The 23,927-nt window shown below is 39.5% G+C and overlaps 1 protein-coding gene and 1 long non-coding RNA gene across 3 annotated transcripts in view; one reads left to right on the top strand and one right to left on the bottom strand.

Moving 5' to 3' along the window:
• The window catches only part of LOC145720900 (uncharacterized), a 447,488-nt gene that overhangs the window by 342,081 nt on the left and 81,480 nt on the right, over positions 1–23,927 (top strand). The gene's annotated exons all lie outside the window — the stretch shown is intronic.
• On the bottom strand, positions 13,612–18,564 carry NPBWR1 (neuropeptides B and W receptor 1). Of its 2 annotated transcripts, none has more exons than XM_031023375.2 (2): positions 18,246–18,564; positions 13,612–18,048 (listed from the first exon to the last, which is right to left on the bottom strand). In XM_031023375.2, exon 2 carries the CDS (start codon positions 17,871–17,873, stop codon positions 16,887–16,889), a length of 987 nt encoding a protein of 328 aa, XP_030879235.1. In that variant the 5' UTR covers positions 17,874–18,048; positions 18,246–18,564; the 3' UTR covers positions 13,612–16,886. The 2 variants fall into 2 exon arrangements, with proteins under 2 accessions (XP_030879235.1, XP_006752220.1); XM_006752157.3 differs by having other exon boundaries at positions 18,366–18,564.

The raw sequence follows: 23,927 nt of genomic DNA, 5'->3' as shown, positions 1-23,927 counted from the left end.
AAAAATCCCTGATAATTTCTAAAATCCAGTCCATATTTAATTTCCCCAGTTGTTTGTGAATGCTTCTTTAGAGCTGGTACTCCAAATCATGATCTGGTTGAGGTGCATGCATTGCCTTTGATTATTATTTTTCTTCAGTTTCTTTTAACCTGGAACATTCCCCCATCTCTTTTGGATGTGTGTTACATTGACTTTTTTAGAGAATTCAGCAAGACTTATAAATATGCACCATATCCTAGATTTGTGTGATTATTTCTTCATGATAATCTTTTTCCTATTCCCTTATCCCTAGTTTTTCTCTGTTAACCAGGAGTTAGTCAAATCCTTCAGTTATGTGGTATACATTATAGTGCCTGGAATATGTATATGTGTATGTGTCTGTACATGTCCATGTATACATTACAATCCATGGTATCGGACAGCACTTAATATTAGGCTGTCATGTCATTAGTCATGCTAATTTGGTTACATGATAATCCAACCAGATCTCTCCTTTAGAAAGACACATCCCTCACAATTAACAAGTAATCTTTGGAGTGCTGTTTTGGTACTATGCAAATATCCTTGTTCCCAATAAATCTTTTACCCAGTGGTTTTGGTATTTATTGATAAAGCCTTGCCTGAATCAATTATTGCAAAGTGGTTGATAGTCTAACTGCAAAATGGTGATTTTTCTAATTCTGTCATTCCTTCTACATCTATTAGATGGCATTCATCCGCAAAGAAAAATTTAAGGAAAACATTTTTTTAAGTGTTGACGATACTAGAACCTTTAAACACCAATAAGCGTTGTGTAGTAGAAGGTGGATGTAGGTAATTTAGAAGAGGCTGGAGATAGCCAAAAGTAACAACTTGAGAAGGTGAGAAAGAAAGGATTCAAGAGTGCACACAATGCGGGCGCCTGGGTGGCTCAGTTGGTTAAGCGACTGCCTTCGGCTCAGGTCATGATCCTGGACTCCCAGGATCGAGTCCCGCATCGGGCTCCCTGCTCGGCAGGGAGTCTGCTTCTCCCTCTGACCCTCCTCCCTCTCATGCTCTCTGTCTCTCATTCTCTCTCTCTCAAATAAATAAATAAAATCTTAAAAAAAAAAAAAAAAGAGTGCACGCAATGCAGGTGGTGTTTGATGGAGGAGACACCCCCGTCATGTGGCAGGAAGGAGAAGAGGAGGAGGTAGGAGTGTAGAGCTTAGATATGAAAAAGTAAAAGAGTAATTCTACTTCTAGACATACTGTAAGGAAACAATTTTTTTAAAAATATAAAACATACATGAAGTTGATGCCCATTGTAATAATAAGAAAAAAAATATTTAAAATAAGAATAGTAGGGGCACCTGGGTGGTTCAGTAGGTAAAGCGGCTGACTCTTGATTTTCGCTCAGGTCATGATCTCAGAGGGCTGGATCCAGCCCCGCCTCAGAGCAGGGAGTCTGCTTGAGGAGACTTCCTCTCCTTCTGCGCCTCTCCCCACTCACGCTCTCTATTTCCCTCTCTCTCAAATAAATAAATAAATCTTTTTAAAAATAAGAATAGTAAAGGAACAATAAAGAAACAGTAGAAGCTCTTACATTTTCACTGCCTATGAAATATTATGCTATGGTGAGTGCTGTGAATTGTGTAAGACTGATGAATCACAGACCTGTACCTTTGAAACAAATAATACATTATATGTTAAAAAAAAAAAAGAAGAAGCAGATAGTAGGAAGGGAAAAATGAAGAGGGGGAAATCGAGGGAGACGAACCATGAGAGACTGTGGACTCTGAGAAACAAACTGAGGATTCTGGAGGGGAGGGGGGTGGGGGGATGGGTTAGCCTGGTGATGGGTATTAAAGAGGGCACGTACTGCATGGAGCACTGGTGTTATACGCAAACAATGAATCATGGAACACTACATCAAAAACTAATGATGTATGGTGATTAACATAATATAATAAAATTTTTTTAAAAGGTTAAAGAATAATAATAATTAAAAAAATCTGTCAGAAGGATGGGAACCCAGCAAGTGAAAAAAAAACCACAATATTTTTTCTGAAGTTTTCTGATGAGTACATTCTCATTTTAAAAAATAAGCTACAATTTTTTAACATTGTGGGTTTTTTCTGCATAAATCATCCTGAAGGTGGCAGGCAAGTCCACTTTGCACAAGCACCTAAACAACTAGAGAGGAAAACCTAAGCTTTTGTAGGTTTATTTTATCAGTGTGGCTCCTCTTATTGAGAATAACAAATAAAATTAATAGAACCAGTTTACTTTTTCACTTACTGAGCATAAACTATTATTCAATACAAAGAGAATATTATTTTTAAGGTTATTTCTATTTCAATATATTAAAACCGGGGGGGGGAAATAGACCTTTGAAGCATGCCATCAGGCCAAAGGAATAATTCTCAAATGATTTTTTTTTAATCCCTGCAATCAAGAGATGCCTCTGCCCTGGGAAGGCTAAACAATCAATATTTTGATATTTTAGACACTATTATTAGTTATTCAAATGATCCTACTGTATTATTATAAAACAGAACTTAATGATCAGGCAAGAAAAAGTGACAGCTTCTGAAAAAGATTTACATAATGATAGGTAAGAATATAAACTCTTGTCCAGCACCTCAGTTTTACTATTAATGTCACACAGCTCAATGGCATACATGACAAACATTCGTTCTCCAGAGAGATGTCACCTGAGTAGCTCTGCTCCACATGTCTCATTATAAAATCCACTCAGGGAGCTTTAAAGATGCTGACACTTGCAGAGAACCTAATTTGGCAGGTCTCAGAGGCAGCCTGGGAGTGTCTGAATAAAGCTGTCTAGGTCAGCCATGCCTTGGCATGTGGGAAGCACTGAATTATTATAGAGATGCAGTTCTGCTTCAAGTGGGTTGGTGGGGTCTTTTTTATTTATTTTATTATTATTATTATTTTACTAACACACAATGTATTATTTGTTTTGGGGGTACAGATCTGTGATTCATCAGTCTTACACAATTCACAGCGCTCACCATAGTACATACCCAGCCACCCGATCCTTCCCACCCCCCTCCACTCTAGCAACCCTCAGTTTGTTTCCTGAGATTAAGAGTCTCTTATGGTTTGTCTCCCTCTCTGGTTTCGTCTTGTTTTATTTTTCCGTCCCTTCCCCTACAATCCTCTGCCTTATTTCTCAAATTCCACGTATCAGTGAGATCATATGATAATTTTCTTTCTTTGATTGACTTATTTTGCTTAGCATAATACCCTCTAGTTCCATCCACATTGTTGCAAATGTCAAGATTTCATTTTTTTGATGACTGCATAATATTCCATTGTGTGTGTATGTCTGTGTGTGTGTGTGTATATACACCACATCTTCTTTATCCATTCATCTGTTGATGGACATCTAGGCTCTTTCCATAGTTTGGCTATTGTGGACATTGCTGCTATAAACATTGGGGTGCACGTGCCCCTTCAGATCACTACATTTGTATCTTTGGGGTAAATGCCCAGTAGAGCAATTGCTGGGTCATAGGATAGTTCTATTTTCAATTTTTTGAGGAACGTCCATACTGTTTTCCAGAGTGGCTACACCAGCTTGCATTCCCACCAACAGTGTAGGGGAGTTCCCCTTTCTCCGCAACCTCGCCAACATTTGTCATTTCCTGACTTGTTAATTTTAACCATTTTGACTGGTGTGAGGTGGTATCTCGTTGAGGTTTTTATTTGGATTTCCCTGATGCCAAGTGATGTTGAACACTTTTTCATGTGTCTGTTGGCCATTTGGATGTCTTCTTTGGAAAAATGTCTGTTCATGTCTTCTGCCCATTTCTTGATTGGATTCTTTGTTCTTTGGGTGTTGAGTTTGATAAGTCTTTCTAGATTTTGGATACTAGCCCTTTATCTGATATGTCATTTGCAAATATCTTCTCCCATTCTGTCAGTTGTCTTTTGGTTTGGTTGACTCTTTCCTTTGCTGTGCAAAAGCTTTTTATCTTGATGAAGTCCCAATAGTTCATTTTTGGCCCTTGGTTCCCTTGCCTTTGGCGATGTTTCTAGGAAGAAGCTGCTGCGGCTAAGGTCGAAGAGGTTGCTGCCTGTGTTATCCTCAAGGATTTTGGTGGATTCCTGTCTCACATTTAGGTCGTTCATCCATTTTGTGTCTATTCTTGTGTGTGGTATAAGGAAATGGTCCAGTTTCATTCTTCTGCATGTGGCTATCCAATTTTCCCAACACCATTTGTTGAAGAGACTGTCTTTTTTCCATTGGACATTCTTTCCTGCTTTGTCCAAGATAAGTTGACCATAGAGTTGAGGGTCCATTTCTGGGATCTCTGTTCTGTTCCATTGATCTATGTGTCTGTTTTTGTGCCAGTACCATGCTGTCTTGATGATGACAGCTTTGTAATAGAGCTGGAAGTCCGGAATTGTGATGCCGCCGGCTTTGCTTTTCTTTTTCAATATTCTTCTGGCTATTCGGGGTCTTTCCTGGTTCCATACAAATTTTAGGATTATTTGTTCCATTTCTTTGAAAAAATTTGGTGGTATTTTGATGGGGATTGCATTGAATGTGTAGATCGCTCTAGGTAGCATAGACATTTTCACAATATTTGTTCTTCCAATCCATGAGCATGGAACATTTTTCCATTTCTTTGTGTTTCCTCAATTTCTTTCATGAGTATTCTATAGTTTTCTGAGTACAGATTCTTTACCTCTTTGGTTAGATTTATTCCTAGGTATCTTATGATTTTGGGTGCAATTATAAATGGGATTGACTCCTTAATTTCTCTTTCTTCTGTCTCACTGGTGTATAGAAATGCCACTGATTTCTGTGCATTAATTTTATATCCGGCTACTTTACTGAATTCCTGTATGAGTTCTAGCAGTTTTGGGGTGCAATCCACATAAAGTATCATATCATCTGCAAAGAGTGAGAGTTTGACTTCTTCTTTGCCAATTTGGATGCATTTTATTTCTTTTTGTTGTCTTATTGCTGAGGGTAGGACTTCTAGTACTATGTTGAATAGCAGTGGTGACAGTGGACATCCCTGCCATGTTCCTGCCCTTAGGGCAAAAGCTCTCAGTTTTTCCCTATTGAGAATGATATTCACTGTGGGTTTTTCATAGATGGCTTTTATGATATTGAGATACGTACCCTCTATCCCTACACTGTGAAGAGTTTTAATTAAAAAAAGATGCTATACTTTGTCAAATTCTTTTTCTGCATCTATTGAGAGGATCATATGGTTCTTGTTTTTTCTTTTATTAATGTATTGTATCACACTGATTGATTTGCAAACATTGAAGCAACCTTGCAGCCCAGGAATAAATCCCACTTGGTCGTGGGGGTTGGTGTTATTTTACAAGACTGCATGTAGGTATCTTCAAATAGCAGGATGCTCATTGTCAGAAATACCTAATATTTTATATTACTTGAATTTATCATAGAATTCCCAGACATTTTATGACATTTTAGATGACATATCTACTTTTATACACTGAGCTTTTCCCAAGTTACTGATTTCTTACTGAATTCTTCAGGCCAATAAGAAGATTCACTAAAATTTCATCAAGTCTGTTACATGGGAGTATGATGTCACCAAGATGGTGACACAGGTCATTTGTGACTTTGCACCTCCTCACAAGAAGAACTAATAGCTATTCATGGACAAGACACCACTGAGAGAATCCTAACACATGGGGGTGAGTCTGAGGCACCCCCTGCACCACAGAGACCAAGACAAACCACATTGGAAGGTAAGAGAAATGGCTACAAGCTGACTGCATTGCCCCCCACCCCATAGCCAGTGTAGCTCCACACAGAGAGGTCTCCCCTGAGTCTATGTCTCCTCCAGAGGGAAAAGAGAAACCAGAGGGAAAAATCAGCATTGTGGGTTGCTTTGTGGTGCCTCTACTCTGGTCTTGCCCCCTGGGATCTAAGGGGGATCTGTAGGGTCAATCATTGGGAATCTGACTGTGTCTGTGAGTGAGGAAAGGACTTCCTACAACCAACACTCAGATTTTAGCAGACAAAGTTCATACTTGCAGAGCCCAAGTAGTAGTCCCAACCAGCACCTTCCTTCATCTACAAAACCAAGTCAGTGGTTCAGTCTGACCAGGGAACTGAGTGGGGTGCATGTCTGCCTGATTTGGGTCCTCAAAGGAGGCATTTTACCAGTCCTGGGGCCAGGTCTGCCCATGCCCAGGCAGAAGAGCTGAGTCATAGCCCTACCTGCTGTGGAGTGTGGCTCCTAGTCCCATCTGACAGGAAAGGCTGGCAAGGACACATGAAAGCTGAGTAACACAGTGGTGTTAGAGCCAAGAGGTGAGCAGGTAGAGCTGATCTCCTTCAGAGCAAAACTAGGAACAAGCATGGAGGGTTTCCCTGCTATGCCCAGGTAAAAGAGTTAATTCATAGTCCACCTCAGTGGAGATGGTTCCCAGCCCCTCCCAGCCAGAAAGCCTGTTCAAGAAAACTTGGGAGTTGCCTGAAGTAGGTTATTCCAGCACTGACAAGGCAAGAGAGTTGAGTCATAGCTCCACTTGCGGCAGAATATGGTCCTGGCCCCAGCTGATAAGAAGGGCTGACAAGAATACCTGGAAGCTGCTGTATAATCCAGCAACATTCCATCTGAAAAGTCAGCAGGCAGAGCTGATCATACTCAGAGCAAAGCCAATGGCCCTGTTTGGCCAGGGAACTTGTGGCATGGGTCAGCTTGACTAAAGGCCACAAAGAGCCTTAGGTTTTGGAGCTGCTTCTCTTGCTGCACTAGGAAGGGAAACTAATTTGTAGTCCCACTTGTTGCTGAATACAGTTTCAGCCTGCCCAACCAGGGAACCTTACCAGAACACACAGGAAACTGTATAGCCCATCCAACAGAGCTGTTTACAATAGCATCAGAATAGAGAGCACAGTCCATAGCTTTCCCTTTCTGCAGGGCAAACCCAGTAGCTTTACCTGACCAGGGTATTTAGTGCACACTCTTGCCTGATGTGGGTCACCAAACAACAAGCTGTGCAGGCCCTGGGTCCCATCCTACTGCCCTGCCAGGGAAGGGAAGCTAATTCATAGCCCCACCTACTGCTGAGTCCCAACTGGGTAGAGCCGGACCAGAGAATCCATCTCACCATGGAGCCCAACCTACAGCCTCACTTGGGCAGGGAACCAAATCAGCAATTCTATCCAGCTGTTTTCAGCTAGTGGCACACTCTCCCGCCTCCAACCTCAGAGCTTGAACAGTTGCCTTGCCCAAAAATAGACCCTAATAGCAGGCCCTCTTGCACAAAGATGATGCCAGCAGACACATCCAGAAACCCAAACTGAGCTGCCTGGTGAAAAACTGTCTCCACTGAAACAAAACTGCAAAGTCTGGAAGAGGAGACCACTTACTCAAATATGCAGATACCAATGTAAGAAATCAAGAATAACAAAAAATCAGGTAAATGTCACACCACACACACACATACACACACACACACACACACACACACACACACACACTAATAAAGTTCTAATAACTGGCCCTAAAGAAATAGAGATTTATATACTGTCAAAGAATTCAGACTAATCCCCTTAAGGAAATTTGGTGAATTACAGGAACACACAGAGAGACATTTAAATAAAATTAGGAAAACAATGAATGAAAAAAACAAAATAAAACAAGAAGTTCAACAGAGAAATAGAAACTATCAAAAAATACAACTGAAAATCTTAGAGCTAAAAAATACAATAACTGAACTGAAGAATTCAACAGACAATTTCAAAAGCAGGCTCTACTATGCAGAAGAAAGAATCAGTGACCTGGAAAATAGGACACTGGAAATTAGCCAGTCAGAGGAGCAAAAAGAAGAATGAAAAAGAATGGAAAAAGCCCACTGGACTTATGGGACACAGTGAAAGGAAACAGTATTCATACTATGGAAATTCCAGAAGGAGAAGAGAAAGCAAAAGGGACAGAAAGTATATTTAAATCAATAATGGTTGAAGACTGCCCAAACCTGAGGAGAGAAATAGACATCCAGATCCAAAAGACCCAAAGGATCCCAAATGGGTTAAATCTGAATAGAGCTAACCAAACACCAAAGTATGTTATAATTAAATTGTCAAAAAACAAAGAAAGAATTTTGAAAGCAGCAAAAGAGAAAAGTGACATGCATGAGACTATCAGTGAATTTTGCAACAGAAAGATATCAGGATAGAATGTGATGAGATCTATAAAATATTGAAAGAAAAAAAAACTGTCAACCAAGAATTCTATACTTAGCAAAGCCATTCTTCAGAAATGAAGTAGAGATAAAGACTTTCCTGACCAAAAAAAGCTGGGGGAATTTATTGCCACTAGACCTGCCTTACAAGAAATTCTAAAGAGTCCTTTCAGTGAAAATAAAAGAATGTTAATTGGCAACAGAAAAACATAAGAAGGCAGTGTAAAACTCTGATAATGGCAAACATAAAGTCAAAGTTAGATTCTGTAATATGGTAATGATGACACATAATTCACTTACAACTCTAGCTTAAAATTAAAAAAAAACAAATGTAGTAAAAATAATAATGACAACAAAAAAATCTGTTGTTAATTACACAATATAAAATATAAGTAAATTGAAACACCAATAACCTTAATTGTGGAGGGGGAGAAGGCAAGGTGTAAAGTGGATAAGAATGTCATTGAAGTTATTAATTTAAATGAGGTGCTATAATGTGAAAATATTTGTATAAGTCTCATGGTAACCACAAGGAAAAATCTGTAGTATTGCACAAAAGAACATGATAAAGAAATCAAACCATACTGATTTCAAAAGACATCAAAACACACACACACACACACACACACACGACAGCAAGATAAGAAATAAGAAACAATGGATCTACAAAACAACCAGAAAACAAGGAACAAAGTGGTAATAGTTAAGTCTTTACCTATCAATAATTACTTAAAATGTAAACAGATTATATTTATCAATCAAAAGACATAGAATGGTTGAATGAATAAAAACACAAGACCCAATGATAATGTTGCCTACAAGAGATTCACTTAACCTTAAAGACACATAAAGATTGAGAGAAAAAAATATTTGAAGTGAATGGTAACAACAACACAACAACTACAAAAGGATAGCTATACTTATATCAGACAAAATAGACTTTAAAAATGGCAAAAAGAGACAAGGTATGTCATTATTTAATGATAAAGGTGTCATTCCATCAAGAAGATATAACAATTGGAAATATTTACGGTCTCAACATCAGAGCACCTATATATAGAAAACAAAACTAACCAGAGCTAAAAGGAAAAATAAACAGCAATACTATAATTGTTGGGGATTTTAATACCTCACTCTTAACAATAGATAGATCATCCAGAAAGAGAATCAATGAGAAACAGCACACTTGAACAATATAGACCAAATGGACCTAACAAACATACATAAAACATTCTATTCAACAACAACAGAATGCACATTCTTTTCAAGTGCATGAGAAACATTTTCTAGGATAGACCATATGTTAGGGCAGAAAACAAGTCTTAGCAAATTCAAGAATATTGAATTCATACCAAGTATCTTCTCTAACTACAATGGTATGAAACCAGAATTAATAACAAGAGGAAAACTGGAAAAATTACAAATACATTAAAATAAAACAACACTCTTCTGAACAACATATGAATCAAAGAAGGTATTAAAGAGGAAATCAAAAAGCATCTTGAGACAAATAAAAATGGAAACACAACATACCAAAACTTATGAGATGCAGCAACAGCAGTTCTAGGAGGGAAGTTCATAGCAATAAATGCTTGTATTAAGAAGCAACAAAGATATCTAAATAAACAACCTAACTTTACACCTTAAGACATTAGACAAAGAAGAAGATACTGAGCCCAAAGTTAGCAAAGTAATCTAATAAAGATTACAGCAGTGATAAATGAAATAAAAAACAGGAAAACAATAGAAAAGATTAACCAAACTAAAAGCTAGTTCTTTGAAAAAAACAAAATTGACAAACCTTCAGCTAGACTGCAAGAAAGAGACAGGACCCCCCCCAAAAAAATTATAAATGAAAAAGAGAACATTACACACAAAACTAGAGAAATGGAAAGGATCATAAGAGGCTACTATGAACAACTATACTATATGCCAACAAATGGGAAAATCTAGAAGAAATGAAAAAATTTTTAGAAACATGTAAACTATAAAGAAAGGAGAGATGAAGAAATAGAAAGTCTGAACAAAATAATTACTAGTAAGGAGATTCAATAAGTAATTTAATATCTTCCAATGAAGAAAAGTCCAGAGCCAAACTGCTTCACTGGTGAATTTTACCAAACATTTAAAGAATTAACACCAACTCTCCTCAAACTCTTCCAAAAAAGTTGAAGAGTATGGAACTCCCAAACTCATTTTATGAGGCCAGCATTACTGTGACACCAAAGCCAGAAAAGGATACTACCAGAAAAGAAAAATACAGACCAACATTCCTGGTGAATATAGTTGCAAAAATTCTCAACAAAAATACTAACAAGCCAAATTCAGTAGCACATTAAAAGGATTATTTACAATGATCAAGTGGGATTGATACCTGGGATGTAAGGATGACTCAACATATGCAAATCAATCAATGTGATACATCATATTAATAGAATGAAAAAAATGATCATCTCAATAGACACATAAGAAGTATCTGACAAAATCCAAAATCTGTTCACGATAAAAACTTCTAACAAATTAGGTGCAGAAGAAATGCACCTCAAAATAATGAAAGCCATATATGATAAGCCCACAGCTAATACCATACTCAATGATGAAAGGTTGAAAGCTTTTTCTGTAAGATCAGAAACAAGACAAGTGGGCTTACCCTCACCACTACTCTTCAGCATAGAGCTGGAAGTCCTTGCCAGGGAAATCAGGCAAGAAAAGAATTAAAAGGAATCAGAATTCGAAAGAAAGAAGTCAAATTGTCCTATTTGTATATGCATGATTTTATATGTAGAAAATCCTAAAGAGTTCATCAAAAACTATTAGATATAATCAACAAATGCAGTAAAGTGGCAGGATACAAAGTTAACAGATAAAAATCAGTAGCATTTCTATATACTAACACTGAATTATCTGAGAAAGAAAGAAAATGATCCCACTTACAATAGCATCAGAAACAATATAATACTTAGGAATAAACTTAACCAAGGAAGTGAACGATCTCTACTCTGAAAACTACAAGACATTGATGAAAGAAATCAAAGAAGGTACAAATAAATGGAAAGGTATCCCATATTCATGGATTGGAAATTAATATTGTTAAAATGTCAATAGTACCCAAAAGCCATCTGTAGATTCAATGCAATCCCTATCAAGATCCAATGCCATTTTTATAGTAGAAAAAACAATCCTATAATTTAAATGGAACCACAAAGACCCCAAATAGCCAAAGCAATCATGAGAAAAAACAAACTGGGAGGCATGACCCTTCTTGATTTCAAGCTTTACTATAAAGATATATGTACCCCTATGTTTATTGCAGCATTATTTACAATAGCCAAGATATGAAAACAACCCATGTCTATCCACAGATGAATGGATAAAGAAGTGATATATATGTGATGGGATATTACTGAGCCATAAGAAAGAATGAAACCTTGCCAATTGCAACAACATGAGGGTATAATGCTAAGTGAAATAAGTCAGTCAGAGAAAGACAAATACCATGTGATTTCACTCATATGTAGAATTTAAGAAACAAAGGAAAAAAGAAAAAAGAGGCAAACATAAAACCAGACTCTTAAATATAGAGAACAAACTGTTGGTTGCCAGAGGGGAGGTGGGTGAGAGAATGGGAGATATCGGTAAAGGAGATTAAAGAGTACACCTACCATGATGAGAACTGAGTAATGTATAGAATTGTTGAATCATTATATTGTATACCGGAAACTAATATAACACTGTATGTTAATTATACTTGGATTAAAAAAAAGCAAAAACACCTGAACACCTCTGCTGATCACCCAGTCTTTGTTAGAGAAAAAAAGATGCTTTGTGCACAAAAACATGCTAAGCTGACTCCCCAGGCCATGGTGCAATGGGACATCTGGTCAAAGATAGCATTTGAGGCATTTGCTGGGAATGCAAACTACTCTTGTTGCCAGTAGGTATTTGTCAAAAGAGAAATCCTGTGCTGGATTGTGGGAAGCATGCAGTTCATCCATTTTAATAGTTCCTCAGAGATGTCATTTTAACTTTTGTTCCCTTTCCCCATTTTTTAAATTGATGTGATATATTTTCGTGTAACCTTATAAGATATGATATAAATAAATAAATGCACCTTGCCCTAAACTGAAGGACAGTGTCATCCATTTCAAAACTCTATTCTATGTAAACAGAAGTACTATTGACATTCTATTTTTCATAAATGGTGCATCCTAGAGCACAAGTCCATATGTATAGAGCATGCAAATTACAATCAGTTGAGGGAAGAATGCAGCCAGCCCTGGTCCAGAAATTATTATTCTTATATAACACTTAACAACACCATGCACCTTCAAGATTCTGACTTAGGACTGAAGTACTATTAGTAAATCTTAATCCCTTATCCTCCTTTTGTATCACATGATGAAATAGTAGGTATATCTTGTTTAATCCATTAAATATTTCAAAGACATCAATGTTTTCTATGGTCTAATAATTCTGAATTACACATTGCAACCAATTTCATCTCTGCTGGAACAGGATGAGACAATGCCTAAAAGAGGAAACAGATGGTTCTGATTGGTCTTGATTAGTCTTTGTGTGCCTGGCCAAATGGACCCAATTCCTTGCATCTCAGTTTTTCCCTATATAAAATGGGACTAAAATGCCAGACCCAAAGCTATCTTAGTAAAAGACCACTATGTGAAGCATTCTCTGATTCCTTCCTTACTCTGGATAAGCATAGATGAGTGCCATCTGTGGTGGGATATTGTTTCTTGTTCTTCAAGCCTGTTACTGAGGGAAGGGAAGCTTTCTCTCTCTTATTTTTTTTAAGATTTTATTTATTTATTTATTTGACAGAGAGAGAGAGCACAAGCTGGGGAAGCAGCGCAGAAGGAGAGGGTGAAGCAGGCTTTCTGCCAAGACAGGAGCCCCATGTGGGGTTCGACCCCGGGACTCTGGGATTATGACCTGAGCTGAAGGCAGATGCTCAACCAACTGAGTCACCCACGAAAGCTTTCCCTAAATGGGAGAGGTTTTCTGGTTAGCCCCCTTCACCTTACACACATGTGAGCCATGTCTGTGCTTACTGTTAACTGAAATAGTAACGTGTGTGCTAATAACATAAGCAATTTCTCTCCCATCTCACTCTCTATATAAAGTTGCTCAAATATTAAACAAACGAGGTTTGTGATTATATGATAAAAGCTTATCATGCTTTTTCTGCCCAGCATATGTCGTAGAGTTTTTGTGCTAATCAGCAGTTAGACACCATTTTCACAATCAACTAAAATAAATGGGGGGGGGGAGTTCATTCTTAATCTTGCCCTGTCAAATACTTCTATTTATTCACTGCTTACCCATGAGATAACTTTTCCTCAAAGGCACTAAGGTGACTAAATTATGGATCCCATGTTCTCAAGCAATAGAATATTCACTTATCACACAGAACACTTCAGGTTTTTTCCCCAGAATGTTTCAGCTTTTATTTTAAACTGAGCTTCTCTCAGTATGGACTAGCAGCATGTTTGCATTTCTCAAGTGAAAGCTGAAGCACACACATTACATAACTAGTAAAGTAGTTACATATCTTAGTAAAAGATAACTAAAACCAAATAAACATTTTTAAACATCAGAAATGGTATAACCAAACAATACAGTTTACACAAAAACTGCAAGAATTCCACACAGAGTTAAGACATCATTTGCAATAGAATGATTTAAGTAAAATCTATTTGTACATGGCTGTTTTTTATTCTACCTAGTACCTAAGCATAAAAAGGAAGTCTGAGACATACAGTTTGGATTTCTACATGCTATTATGAAGGCAACAACCTAGAAATGACTACACAATAGTTTATCCAATGACTTAGAAAGCCGGGGTGAAGCTGAACTGAGTCCTATTTAATCCCCCAAATACCGTACTAGGACCCCTACCCATGCCTTGCTGTAGCCAACACAGTGATGTCAGTCCATCTTTTCCAACAGTCCTCTCCAAGATTCCGAGACAGCCTCCAGGTGAATCTGTGGCTGGGATGACACAGTGGACAGATGGATTACTCAGCTCTCCCCCACTCTGTGTCCAGAGAATATCAAAGTACAGCTACCGAGTTTATGAAAACAGTTGAGGTTTCAAATCCACATGATTGCAACTGGCTGTGTTTGTGGCCAAATATCCACTTGACTCTTTGTCTATCACCTTAGATAATGTGGCAGTTACTCTAAGCTTAAAACTTTAATTTTAAAAAAAGTACTGATTCATAAAAGAATTTTGTGAGTCATAAAGAAAATCAATAAAATGTTTCCAAGAAATTTGAAAGATACTGCAATGAATTCCAAGAGGTCTCTGAAGCCCACCAGCAAAGGACTGCTCAAAGGTACAATATTCAAAATGCAATGGAGACATAAACAAACAAACCTGTATTTTGGACAATTTACTATTATTACTAGAGGTAGAAGGTTTCTAAATTTACATTTTTTTAAACTGATAGCTATGAATTACTGTTACTAATAACTCTGAGGGCTAAGGAATCAATTTTTTTTTTAATTTTTTTTTATTTATTTATTCATGAAAGTCAGAGAGAGAAAGAGAGGCAGAGGCAGAGAGAGAGAAGCAGGCTCCCCGCCTAGCAGGGAGCCCGATGCGGGACTCGATCCCAGGACGCTGGGATCATGACCTGAGCCGAAGGCAGACGCTTAACCATCTGAGCCACCCAGGCGCCCCAGGAATCAATTCTCATTCACTAAAATCAGAAAGGGAGTTTGCTTTCTCCCACCCAAAGGAGACTTTTTCCCTTCTATGGACTTTTTTAAAATTTTTTAATTTTTAATTTTTTTATTTTATTATGTTATGTTAATCACCATACATTACATCATTAGTTTTTGATGTAGTGTTCCATGATTCATTGTTTGTGTATAACACCCAGGGCTCCATTCAGTTCCTTCTATAGACTTTAAAAGATATTTTGTACCTAAATAATTGAGAAATTGAGTCATGCACATCAAACAAAGCAAGCAAAACCTGCCAGGAACACTCACACTCTTTTTAGCACCTAACACTGCACTATAAGAAACAAGTATTTCTATAAATTTTCATTCCTGTTTGGAATTAATCCCAAAGAAAAACTAACCTTTTGAAGCACTGTAATCAAGAGCTGTGGTCTGGTTAAGGCTCTGCTCTCATGTCTGAGGTGTAAACTGCAGATGGTTGGGTAAACCTAAGCCTCAGTCCTCTCTTAATCCATTTTTGTCTCCCATAAGTGAAGATAAAAATAAAGATAGGGTGCTGGCCGGGCTCCCTTGTGATTACAGAACTAGATTATTTACCAGATTCACATGACTAGCACTAAAGTATAGCTCCCTGTGGAAAGGAATCCAATAGAGGAAAATATGAAGATGTCAGTCATTTCAGCTTTCTGGCTCTCCTTCAGGCGAAAGGGATGAAGAATATGAGGAGAAAGGGATAGAAGGAACGGATACACATTTGACTTTTTAATTTCATGTGGTCCTCACAGAAACTTGTGAGATTAGGACATATATATACTTATAAAATTCTCAGTCCGAAAAACAATGCACGAAGAATTGCAACGAACTGGTCCAAGTGGTATGAGACGTCACCGGGGGCAAAGGCACGTAGCAGTACTGGTCAATTGTGGAAAGCGGCGAGGACTGGTAACCCAGAGGTTTAAGTTGCCATTTAGCATGTGCAGAGCTCCATTTTCGGAGGCTCGGGGCCGGGCAGCAGGCCCCGCAAGGGGGCGCCACAACCGCGCGCCTGGGAGACTCCCGGTTCCAGGCGTTTCCCAGCAGGGCGAGCCGGGTTCCCCCAAAGTCTGAGAGTGGTGGAGCATTTTCAAGAAAGAGTAGGAGTAGGGAAAAGAAAAGGCAGAGAGAAAAGGAGCTAAAACAGGAAGGGGGGATCATCACTGTTCTCATCACCATTGTAGGTAGTCACAGCCAAGCTCCAACCACCTTCACCCAATCCCGCTAGATACACACGCATGCACGTACACTCTCGGGCGCTCCACGAGACCCCCTGCACCTCAGAGCGCTGGGCGGCGAACACAGGAACCTTGACCCTTTTCCCCAGCGATTAGCGCGAGCGGAGAGGGACTAAAGGTCCTGACCAGGCTGCTCGCCAGTTTTGAGCAAAAGCGCGGGCAGTCGCTGCCGGAAACCGAAGTAGCAAGGTGCGGGGCGAGCGCGGAGCCGACGCCTGGGGGGTATCCTCGAGCCTCTTCTAGACCCCACTCCCACCCCCACCCCCGCCTCCCCGCGTCCCGGGATAGCGCCGAGGGCTCCACCTAGAGCCTGGGTCGCAAACGCCCTGGGCGGGTGGAGAGAGGGGGCAACCGGCAGGGGGTTCCCAGCACCACTGCCGCCCTCCTCCCCGCTTCCTGCCCTCCCCTGTCAAATTCGGGGGTCAACTCGGTGCCCTTTGGCATTAGGGAGAGTTCCGCCTGGGTTCTCAGACTCAACAGTCCTTATACTTAATGTGTTCCTGCATCATCTGGAGGGCTTGGTAAATTCAAATTGAGGGCGCAGCCCTAGCGCGTCCGATTCCCTATGTCTGAACCGGAGCCCAAGAATCTGCATCTTTAGCAAGTTTTCGGGGTTGGGGACAGGAGACTGCAGCTCAGGGAAGCCTCCAGAGCGCCGCGGGCGCCCGCACCCTCTGCACCGGCCGGGGCTGGAGCGGCCGAGACTGGGGCGCAGGGCGCGCGGAGGGGGGCGGGGGGATGTCAGGCGGCAGCGCGGCAGGCCAGCAGCTGGCGGAGGCTCCTGCGGAAGCTGTCGTCCAGAAAGGCGTAGAGAAAGGGGTTGAGGCAGCTGTTGGCGTAGCTCAGGCTGGTGATGAAGTAGGAGAGCGCGATGACAAGCGGCGTCTGCGGGAGGTCAGTGGTGAGCGCCACCACGGTGCTCAGGTGGTAGGGCGTCCAGCAGAGGAGGCACACGGCCAGGATCGCCACCACCAAGAGAGTGACCCGCTTCTTAGCGCGGTCCAGAGCCTTGGCGTTGCTGTCCAGCCGTATGGCGCGCAGCCGGCACAGCAGGATGCTGTAGAGGACGCAGATGGTGGACACCGGGATGGCGAAGCCGAGCACAAGCGTGTAGAGGCGGCTCGCCCGCCACCAAAAGGCCTCCGGCTGCGGAAAAACAAGCACGCACTGGCGCCGGCCCTGCTCGTCGTCGAGCCGGGCGAAGACAGCAAAGGGCAGCACGACCAGCGTCACGAGCCCCCACACGGCCAGGCTCACCGCGCGTGCGGCGCTATACGTGCGGCCAGCCACCCGGCGTGACTCGGCCGTGGCCAGCACTACCAGGTAGCGGTCGGCGCTCATGACCGTGAGGAAGTAGAGGCTGGAGAAGGTGTTGTACTGGTCGATGGCCACGATGAGCTTGCACATGAGCTCCCCGAAGGGCCATTGCTGCAGCAAGAAGTCAGCGATGTTGATGGGCAGCACAAGCGTGAAGAGCTCGTCGGCGATGGCCAGGTTGAGGATAAACAGGTTGGTGACGGTCTTCATGCGGGGCGCCCGCAGCAGCACGTACAGCACGGCCGAGTTGCCCGCCAGCCCCACTGCGCAGATCACCGCGTAAACGACGGGCACCGCCACCGCCAGCGGCGGCGGCAGCGGCGGCGGGCTCGACGCGTTGGGGCAGCCCAGCGCGGGGCCCAAGCACGACGTGTTGGCGGGCCCTAGCTCCGAGAATGACGCGTTGTGCATGTCGGCGAGGGCCGTGGGGCCGGCGACCCGGTTTCCTCCACCAACGCCCTGCGAGGCTCGCAGTTCACCCAGCCCGCGTCTGTGCGGACCTGCGCTCCAAGTCCTTCTGTGACTTCTCCGCGGGAGGCTAGTTCCTGGCCGTCTTTTTAGCCCACCGTCGCCGCGCACTCCCGGGCTGCAAAACGGAATTGAAAGCACGGGTTACGATGATCGACGTGCAACTATATCAAGAGGTGAGGGTCCAAGGGGCGGGGAGGGGTGGCGCGGCGCCCCAAATCTGCCCCCACGTGATCGTTCTTTGCTACCTGTTGAAGTCTTATTCTAACCAGATGAATACATTGAACAAAGTGCTACAGAGAAAAGAGTCCTTACCCTTTATAGGAAAACTACAAACCCGTCTCCTCTTCTTTAAGACGCCCCTGGCCGACACGGGTCTCCTTAGGTTCGGTGGTCCCTCCCTATTAGCAAGTTCAGTAGCAGTCTCTCTCTTACCTAGCTGGCCCAGGGAAGGGGCTTCTTTTCTGGAGCGGTCAGGAGAGGAGGCCGCCGGCTGCGGAGACCGCTGCGGCGGCAGCCGGCCGAAAATCCCCCTTCCTGCTTCTGCCCCAGGCGGCAGCTTGCGTTTCCGCGGGTCCAGCCTGCACGCCTAGAACCTTAGGAATGGCGCAGCCGCAACTGCTCTCCGCTGACCCGATCGCCTCCCCCACCATCCCCACCCCAGCGGTGGGACAGAGAACCGCATTACTCATAAATCCTTTTTTCCTTCCATATGAACGTCACTCCATTTGAATTAATAAAAAGCTCTCCTGTTAAGAATTAAATTTAAGAGAAACAAAGCAAGGGTATTGGTGGTGTCTCTTTTAATAGAGCAATGTAGTTGAGGCTCCCATTCTATTTTTTTAAAACACCATAGACCAAATGGGCTAATGTAATTTTAAATTTTAAGTTACATTTATTCTACATAGCTATACAGAAGGGAGAAGTGAATGTAATTTTAAAATGGAAATCACCCATTTTCTAATACTGTGGTCTTCGCAGGATTATAAAATCGTTAATAACAAATAATGGTGGACAATTTGAGATACTTTAGTCTTTCTAAATATACATATAATGATTATTAACAAAGACAAACTGCTTCTGAAGCCTTTTAGTGTACTACGACTTAATGCATATTTTGTAAAATGTTCAGGTTGTTCAACACACTGCCCTGAGTCTTAGACACAAATTCCTGCTTCTTCCGGTAAGAGAACTACTCTGCAGTGGTAGCAGTGGCCAAGCGAGGCAGAACAGGGCAGATACGGGGCAGATCTGGGCTGCAATTTTCCTATCTCGCAGAGCCGGAGTCCTTCCTCTACAGAAAGGGGAACTCACCGTAGGCACCTCACCTTTGAGGACAGAATGAAATTAACTCAATATTAGTTCTCTTCAGTTCCTATTTTCTTCCTCCACCTTCCCTTTGGGAGAGCAGCAAATTAAAACACAGGATTCTATCCTACTTCCCTCAAAAAAATTTCTTTCCCACAAAAGCAGGCAAAAGTCCAAATAAAGTGCATTTTTTGGTCATTTATGAAGCATTTTTAGAGCAGTGGTCCTAAGATACTTAGAAGGAGACTGGAAGTAGCCAGTAGAAGAAGCCTCTGGGGGCAGAAATACAAATGCTTTTCTTTACCCACTCATTCTCTTTTTACTGGGATCTGCATAATTAAGCTTCCTTGCAGTTTCGGTCTTTGTATAAAGAAAATGACAGGAAAGTCAGGCTATTATGTCCATGAGGTAAAATATGTGAGAAAGCATCATATAATGTTAAGTGAAACAAAAAAGAAAGCTTATACATAAAATATATAAAATGTATGTATAATACATACAGATAAACATGGATGTATATCTGTGGGTATGTATGTATGTGTATGCATACATATATATGTATATAGTTATATAGTTGCTTAGTTTTCAAATACTTGGAGATTTTCCAGTTTTTTAAATTATTGATTTCTAGCTTAATGCTTAATTACACTGTGAACAGAATACAAAGTCAATATGATTTCAATTCATTGGTATTTGTTGAAACACTGCCCTACAGTATATAGTTTTTTTTCTAATTAGTTCATGTATACTTGATAATAATGTGTGTTCTGCATTTGTTGGGTGCCAAACTCTAGGTTATGGCAACTAGTCAAATTTACTATTATGTTCCTTAAATCTTCTCTCTCTATTGGTATCTTTATCTGATTGCTTTATGAGTTACTGAGAGATATTGTTAAAAAATACCAATCAATAATTACAGATTTCTCTATGCTTTTAATTTTGTTAATTTTTTACTGCATAATTTGATGGTGTTTTATTAGGTGCACACAAATTTAAGATTGTTATATTTTTCTGTGGAATGAACTCTTTTCTCATTATAAAATATCCTTCTTTTACTGGGTTACTACTTGTATGTAGTCTCTTTGGTATTATTAAAGCTATTTCTTTTAGTATTATCATGGAATATCTTTTCTTAAGTCTTTTTACTTCAAACCTCTCTTTGTCCTTATGTTTAAAACATGTCCCATGTAAACATGATAAAGGTTTTTTTGATCAAATCTGACAATATTTGTCTTTGAATTGGAGTATTTAGTTCATAATGTATTTAATGTAGTCATAGATAATATTAGGGTATACCTACTATGTTATTCTTTGTTCTCTGTTTCTCTTATCTTGTTTTCACCCTTTTTTTCCTCTCATGTTTTTCTGGATTAAGATTTATTGTTTCATTATTCAGTTGCCTACACTTCATTAACTTATTAGTTCTACATTCCTTTATTCAAACGGTTGAAATAAAAATTGGATATGAAATTCTAGATTTTCAGTATTTTTATTTCAGTAGTTTAAATGACATTCCATTTTCTTTTTGCCTCCATTGTTTTTATTGGAAAAGTGGTTTCCAGTCTTACTGTAGCTCTTTTGAAGGTATTTTTCCTTTTTTCTATAACGGTTCTTAAATTATGTCTCTGATTTTGTCTTTTGGCAGGCAAATAAGATGAGCTAGGAGTGATTTTCTTTCCATTTATGTAGGTTTGGATTTGGGGGGCTTCTAAATCTGTAACTTGATCTTTTTTTGTATTCAATTTTGGAAAATCCTTAGCATTCTCTCTTCAAGTTAATGCTTTGTCCCCTTCTCTCTCTCTTCCCTCCTACTGGGACTCCAATTACATGTGTGTTAGATCTTCATGCTCTTTTCTGCATTTCCTACCCTTCTCCCTCTCTCTACTTCAATCTGGTCCCTTAAATCCTGGCTTTCTTGATTGTTCCCCAATGTCTTCAAACGGCTGTCAGGTTTTTTTCTCAATTTTTATGGTAGCTCATAACAGGAGGGTTTGTATGATACAGCTAATTCATCATAACTAAAAGTAGAAGTTAATATCTAAAGTTTTCTATACAGCACAATACCAAATTAAAAAGTATATGTGTATGTGTGTTTTCATATACATAATTATGTGTAGGTATGTGTAATTATGAAAGCATATACATTAAAATGTTAAAAGATATTTTGGTAAAATATAAATTTGGCAGTTATTTTTTTTGCACTTTTGTGAATTTCCCAAACATTTTTTATAGTGAAGACATATTACTTTTATATTAGTAAGAAAATAATATTTGTAAAAATCACCACAGTAGTACTTTGTGGTCATAAAATACTGACTATTGAGAATAAATTAAGAATATATAGGGAAGGTATTTCTTCCAGCACTTGTGAAATTACTATAAACACACATACACACCCAAGCAGTGAATAAACAGATTTATAAAATATATTTTTATTTAGAAACATACCTTATATACCCTGAAGTTCACATTGACCCAAAAGAGATTTCCAATAGCAATTTGTACTGCTTGAAGCAATTTTGCTTATTAATAAGAAAATGCTAAATTCCAACCTCTTCTTATTTTAAAAAGTATACAATTAAATATTTGAATCTTGAGTACTAAGAATATTAATATCTAGTATAATCACAGTGTCCTAGTTTAGTGTTACTAAAACTTTCAAAATTGTTTTTCCTCAGCCCAGAAAAAGAAGTGTATTCAAGGCAGAAATGAAAAGGTGGAAACATCAAACTCATAGAACTTGTCATGGTGAAAGACTGAATGTTTTGTTCCTAAAATCAACAATAAGACAAGGATGTCTTCTCTCCACACTTCTATTCAACCTTATATGGCAGGTTCTAGCCAGTATAATGAGGAAAGAAAAATAAAAAAAATTCAGATTGGGGACAAAGAAGTAAAACTGTCATTATATGAAGATACCATAATTGTCTATTAAGAAAATCCCATGGAATCTACAAAAACACCAATAGAACTAAAATGAGTTTAGTAAGAATACAGGATACCATTAAAAAGACCTATTGCATTTTTATATACTAATATGATCAGAAGTTTAAAATTATTTATTTTTTAATGTGATACGTGCTTTAATACTAACAGTGAATATACAATGTACACAGTAGATATAAAGAATCAGCCCAGAAGTGTCAGAGAAAGCTGGGACAAGTGGTCATTCTTAGATAAGGACCTAGGAATATATCAGATGGAAAGTGATGGGAAGGAGAGTGCAAGTAAGTGAGGACAATGCAGGCAGGGTACATGGGGAGAGTTAGGCAATGTAAAGTGATTGTATTCTGTGAATTTATATATATATATATATATTTTAGGGTAGGGATGTGTTTTATTTGGGTAGAGGGTAATATACAAAGATTTCTGTTAATTTTAATTTTAATACAAGCATCAGGAGGGCAGGGTTTTCTTTTAATTTTTTTTTAATTTTTCATTATGTTGAGTTAGCCAACATATAGTACATCATAAGTTTTTGTTGTAGTGTTCAACAATTCTTTAGCTGTGTATAATATCCAGTGCTCATCCTAACACGTGCACTCCTTAACCATTTACCACAGTATCAAACAGTACCTAGGGATTATTCTTACAAATGATGTGAAAGACTTATACACTGAAAATTACAACACATTGCTTAAAGACATTAAAGAAGACCTAAAAAAATGGAGAGATATTCCATGTTCATAGGTCAAAAGACTCAGTATTGTTAAGATGTCAGTCCTCCCTAAATTGATCTTTAGATCAATGCAATCCCACTCAAAATCTTATCAGCTTTCTTACTGTTGTTGTTTGGTGGAGAGGGAATGTATAAATTGACAAATTGTATAGTTGATAAACTGATTTTAAAATTCATATGTAAATATAAATTATCTAGGATAATTGCTAAAGCAATTCTGAAAAAGAAAAACAAATTCAGAAGGCCAAAACTATTTTATTTCAATACTTACTATCATGTAATTGAGCCATTCTACTCCTGAGTATTTATTAAAAAGAAAAGGAACTGTATGTTCATACAAAGCCTTGCACATAAATGTTCATGGTAGCTTTACATAAAATAGCCAAAAACTGGACACAATGCAAATGCCCATCAACATGTTAATGGATGAACAAACTATAATATAACCATACAATGGAATACTATTCAACAATAAAAAGGAATAAAGTAAAGATGCACACACTACAACATGGATAAATTTAAAAATGAGTATGCTAAGTGACAAGCCAGGCAAAAAAACAAGTACATTCCATATGATTGTATTTATTAAAACTCTAGAAAATTCAACCACTCTATTGTGACAGAAATCAGATGAGTTTTTGCTTGAGGAAAGGGATGGAAAGTGCAGGGCAGAGAGGGACAGGAGAGCAGGATTACAAAGGAATGCAGGGAAATTTATTGTGTGTCAATTATAATACCTTAATAAAACTAATTAGAAAATAACATATGGGGGAGCGCCTAGGTGGCTCAGTCAGTTAAGCATCTGCCTTTGGTTCAGGTCATGGTTCAGGATCCTGGGATTGAGCCCCATATTGGGCTCCCTGCTCAATGGGGAGTCTGCTTCTCCCTCTCCCCTTCCCCTTGCTTGCACCTTCTCTCTCTCTTTCTCATGTGCGTGCTCTCTCTCTCTCTGTAATAAATAAATAAAATATTTTTTTTTGATTTTCTTCCACATCTTTTCTTTTTTTTTT

The sequence above is a fragment of the Leptonychotes weddellii genome, chromosome 4 (genome assembly GCF_054177405.1).
Source record: "Leptonychotes weddellii isolate Sample4059 chromosome 4, ASM5417740v2, whole genome shotgun sequence".
In the NCBI taxonomy this organism is placed as follows: domain Eukaryota; kingdom Metazoa; phylum Chordata; class Mammalia; order Carnivora; family Phocidae; genus Leptonychotes; species Leptonychotes weddellii.
Note: the sequence above shows the minus strand (reverse complement) of the source record. Positions and strands in the feature narration are given on the sequence as shown.

Excerpts from the sequence above, each read along its gene's own strand:
- NPBWR1 (XM_031023375.2), bottom strand. The coding sequence starts at position 17,873 with ATGCACAACGCGTCATTCTCGGAGCTAGGGCCCGCCAACACGTCGTGC.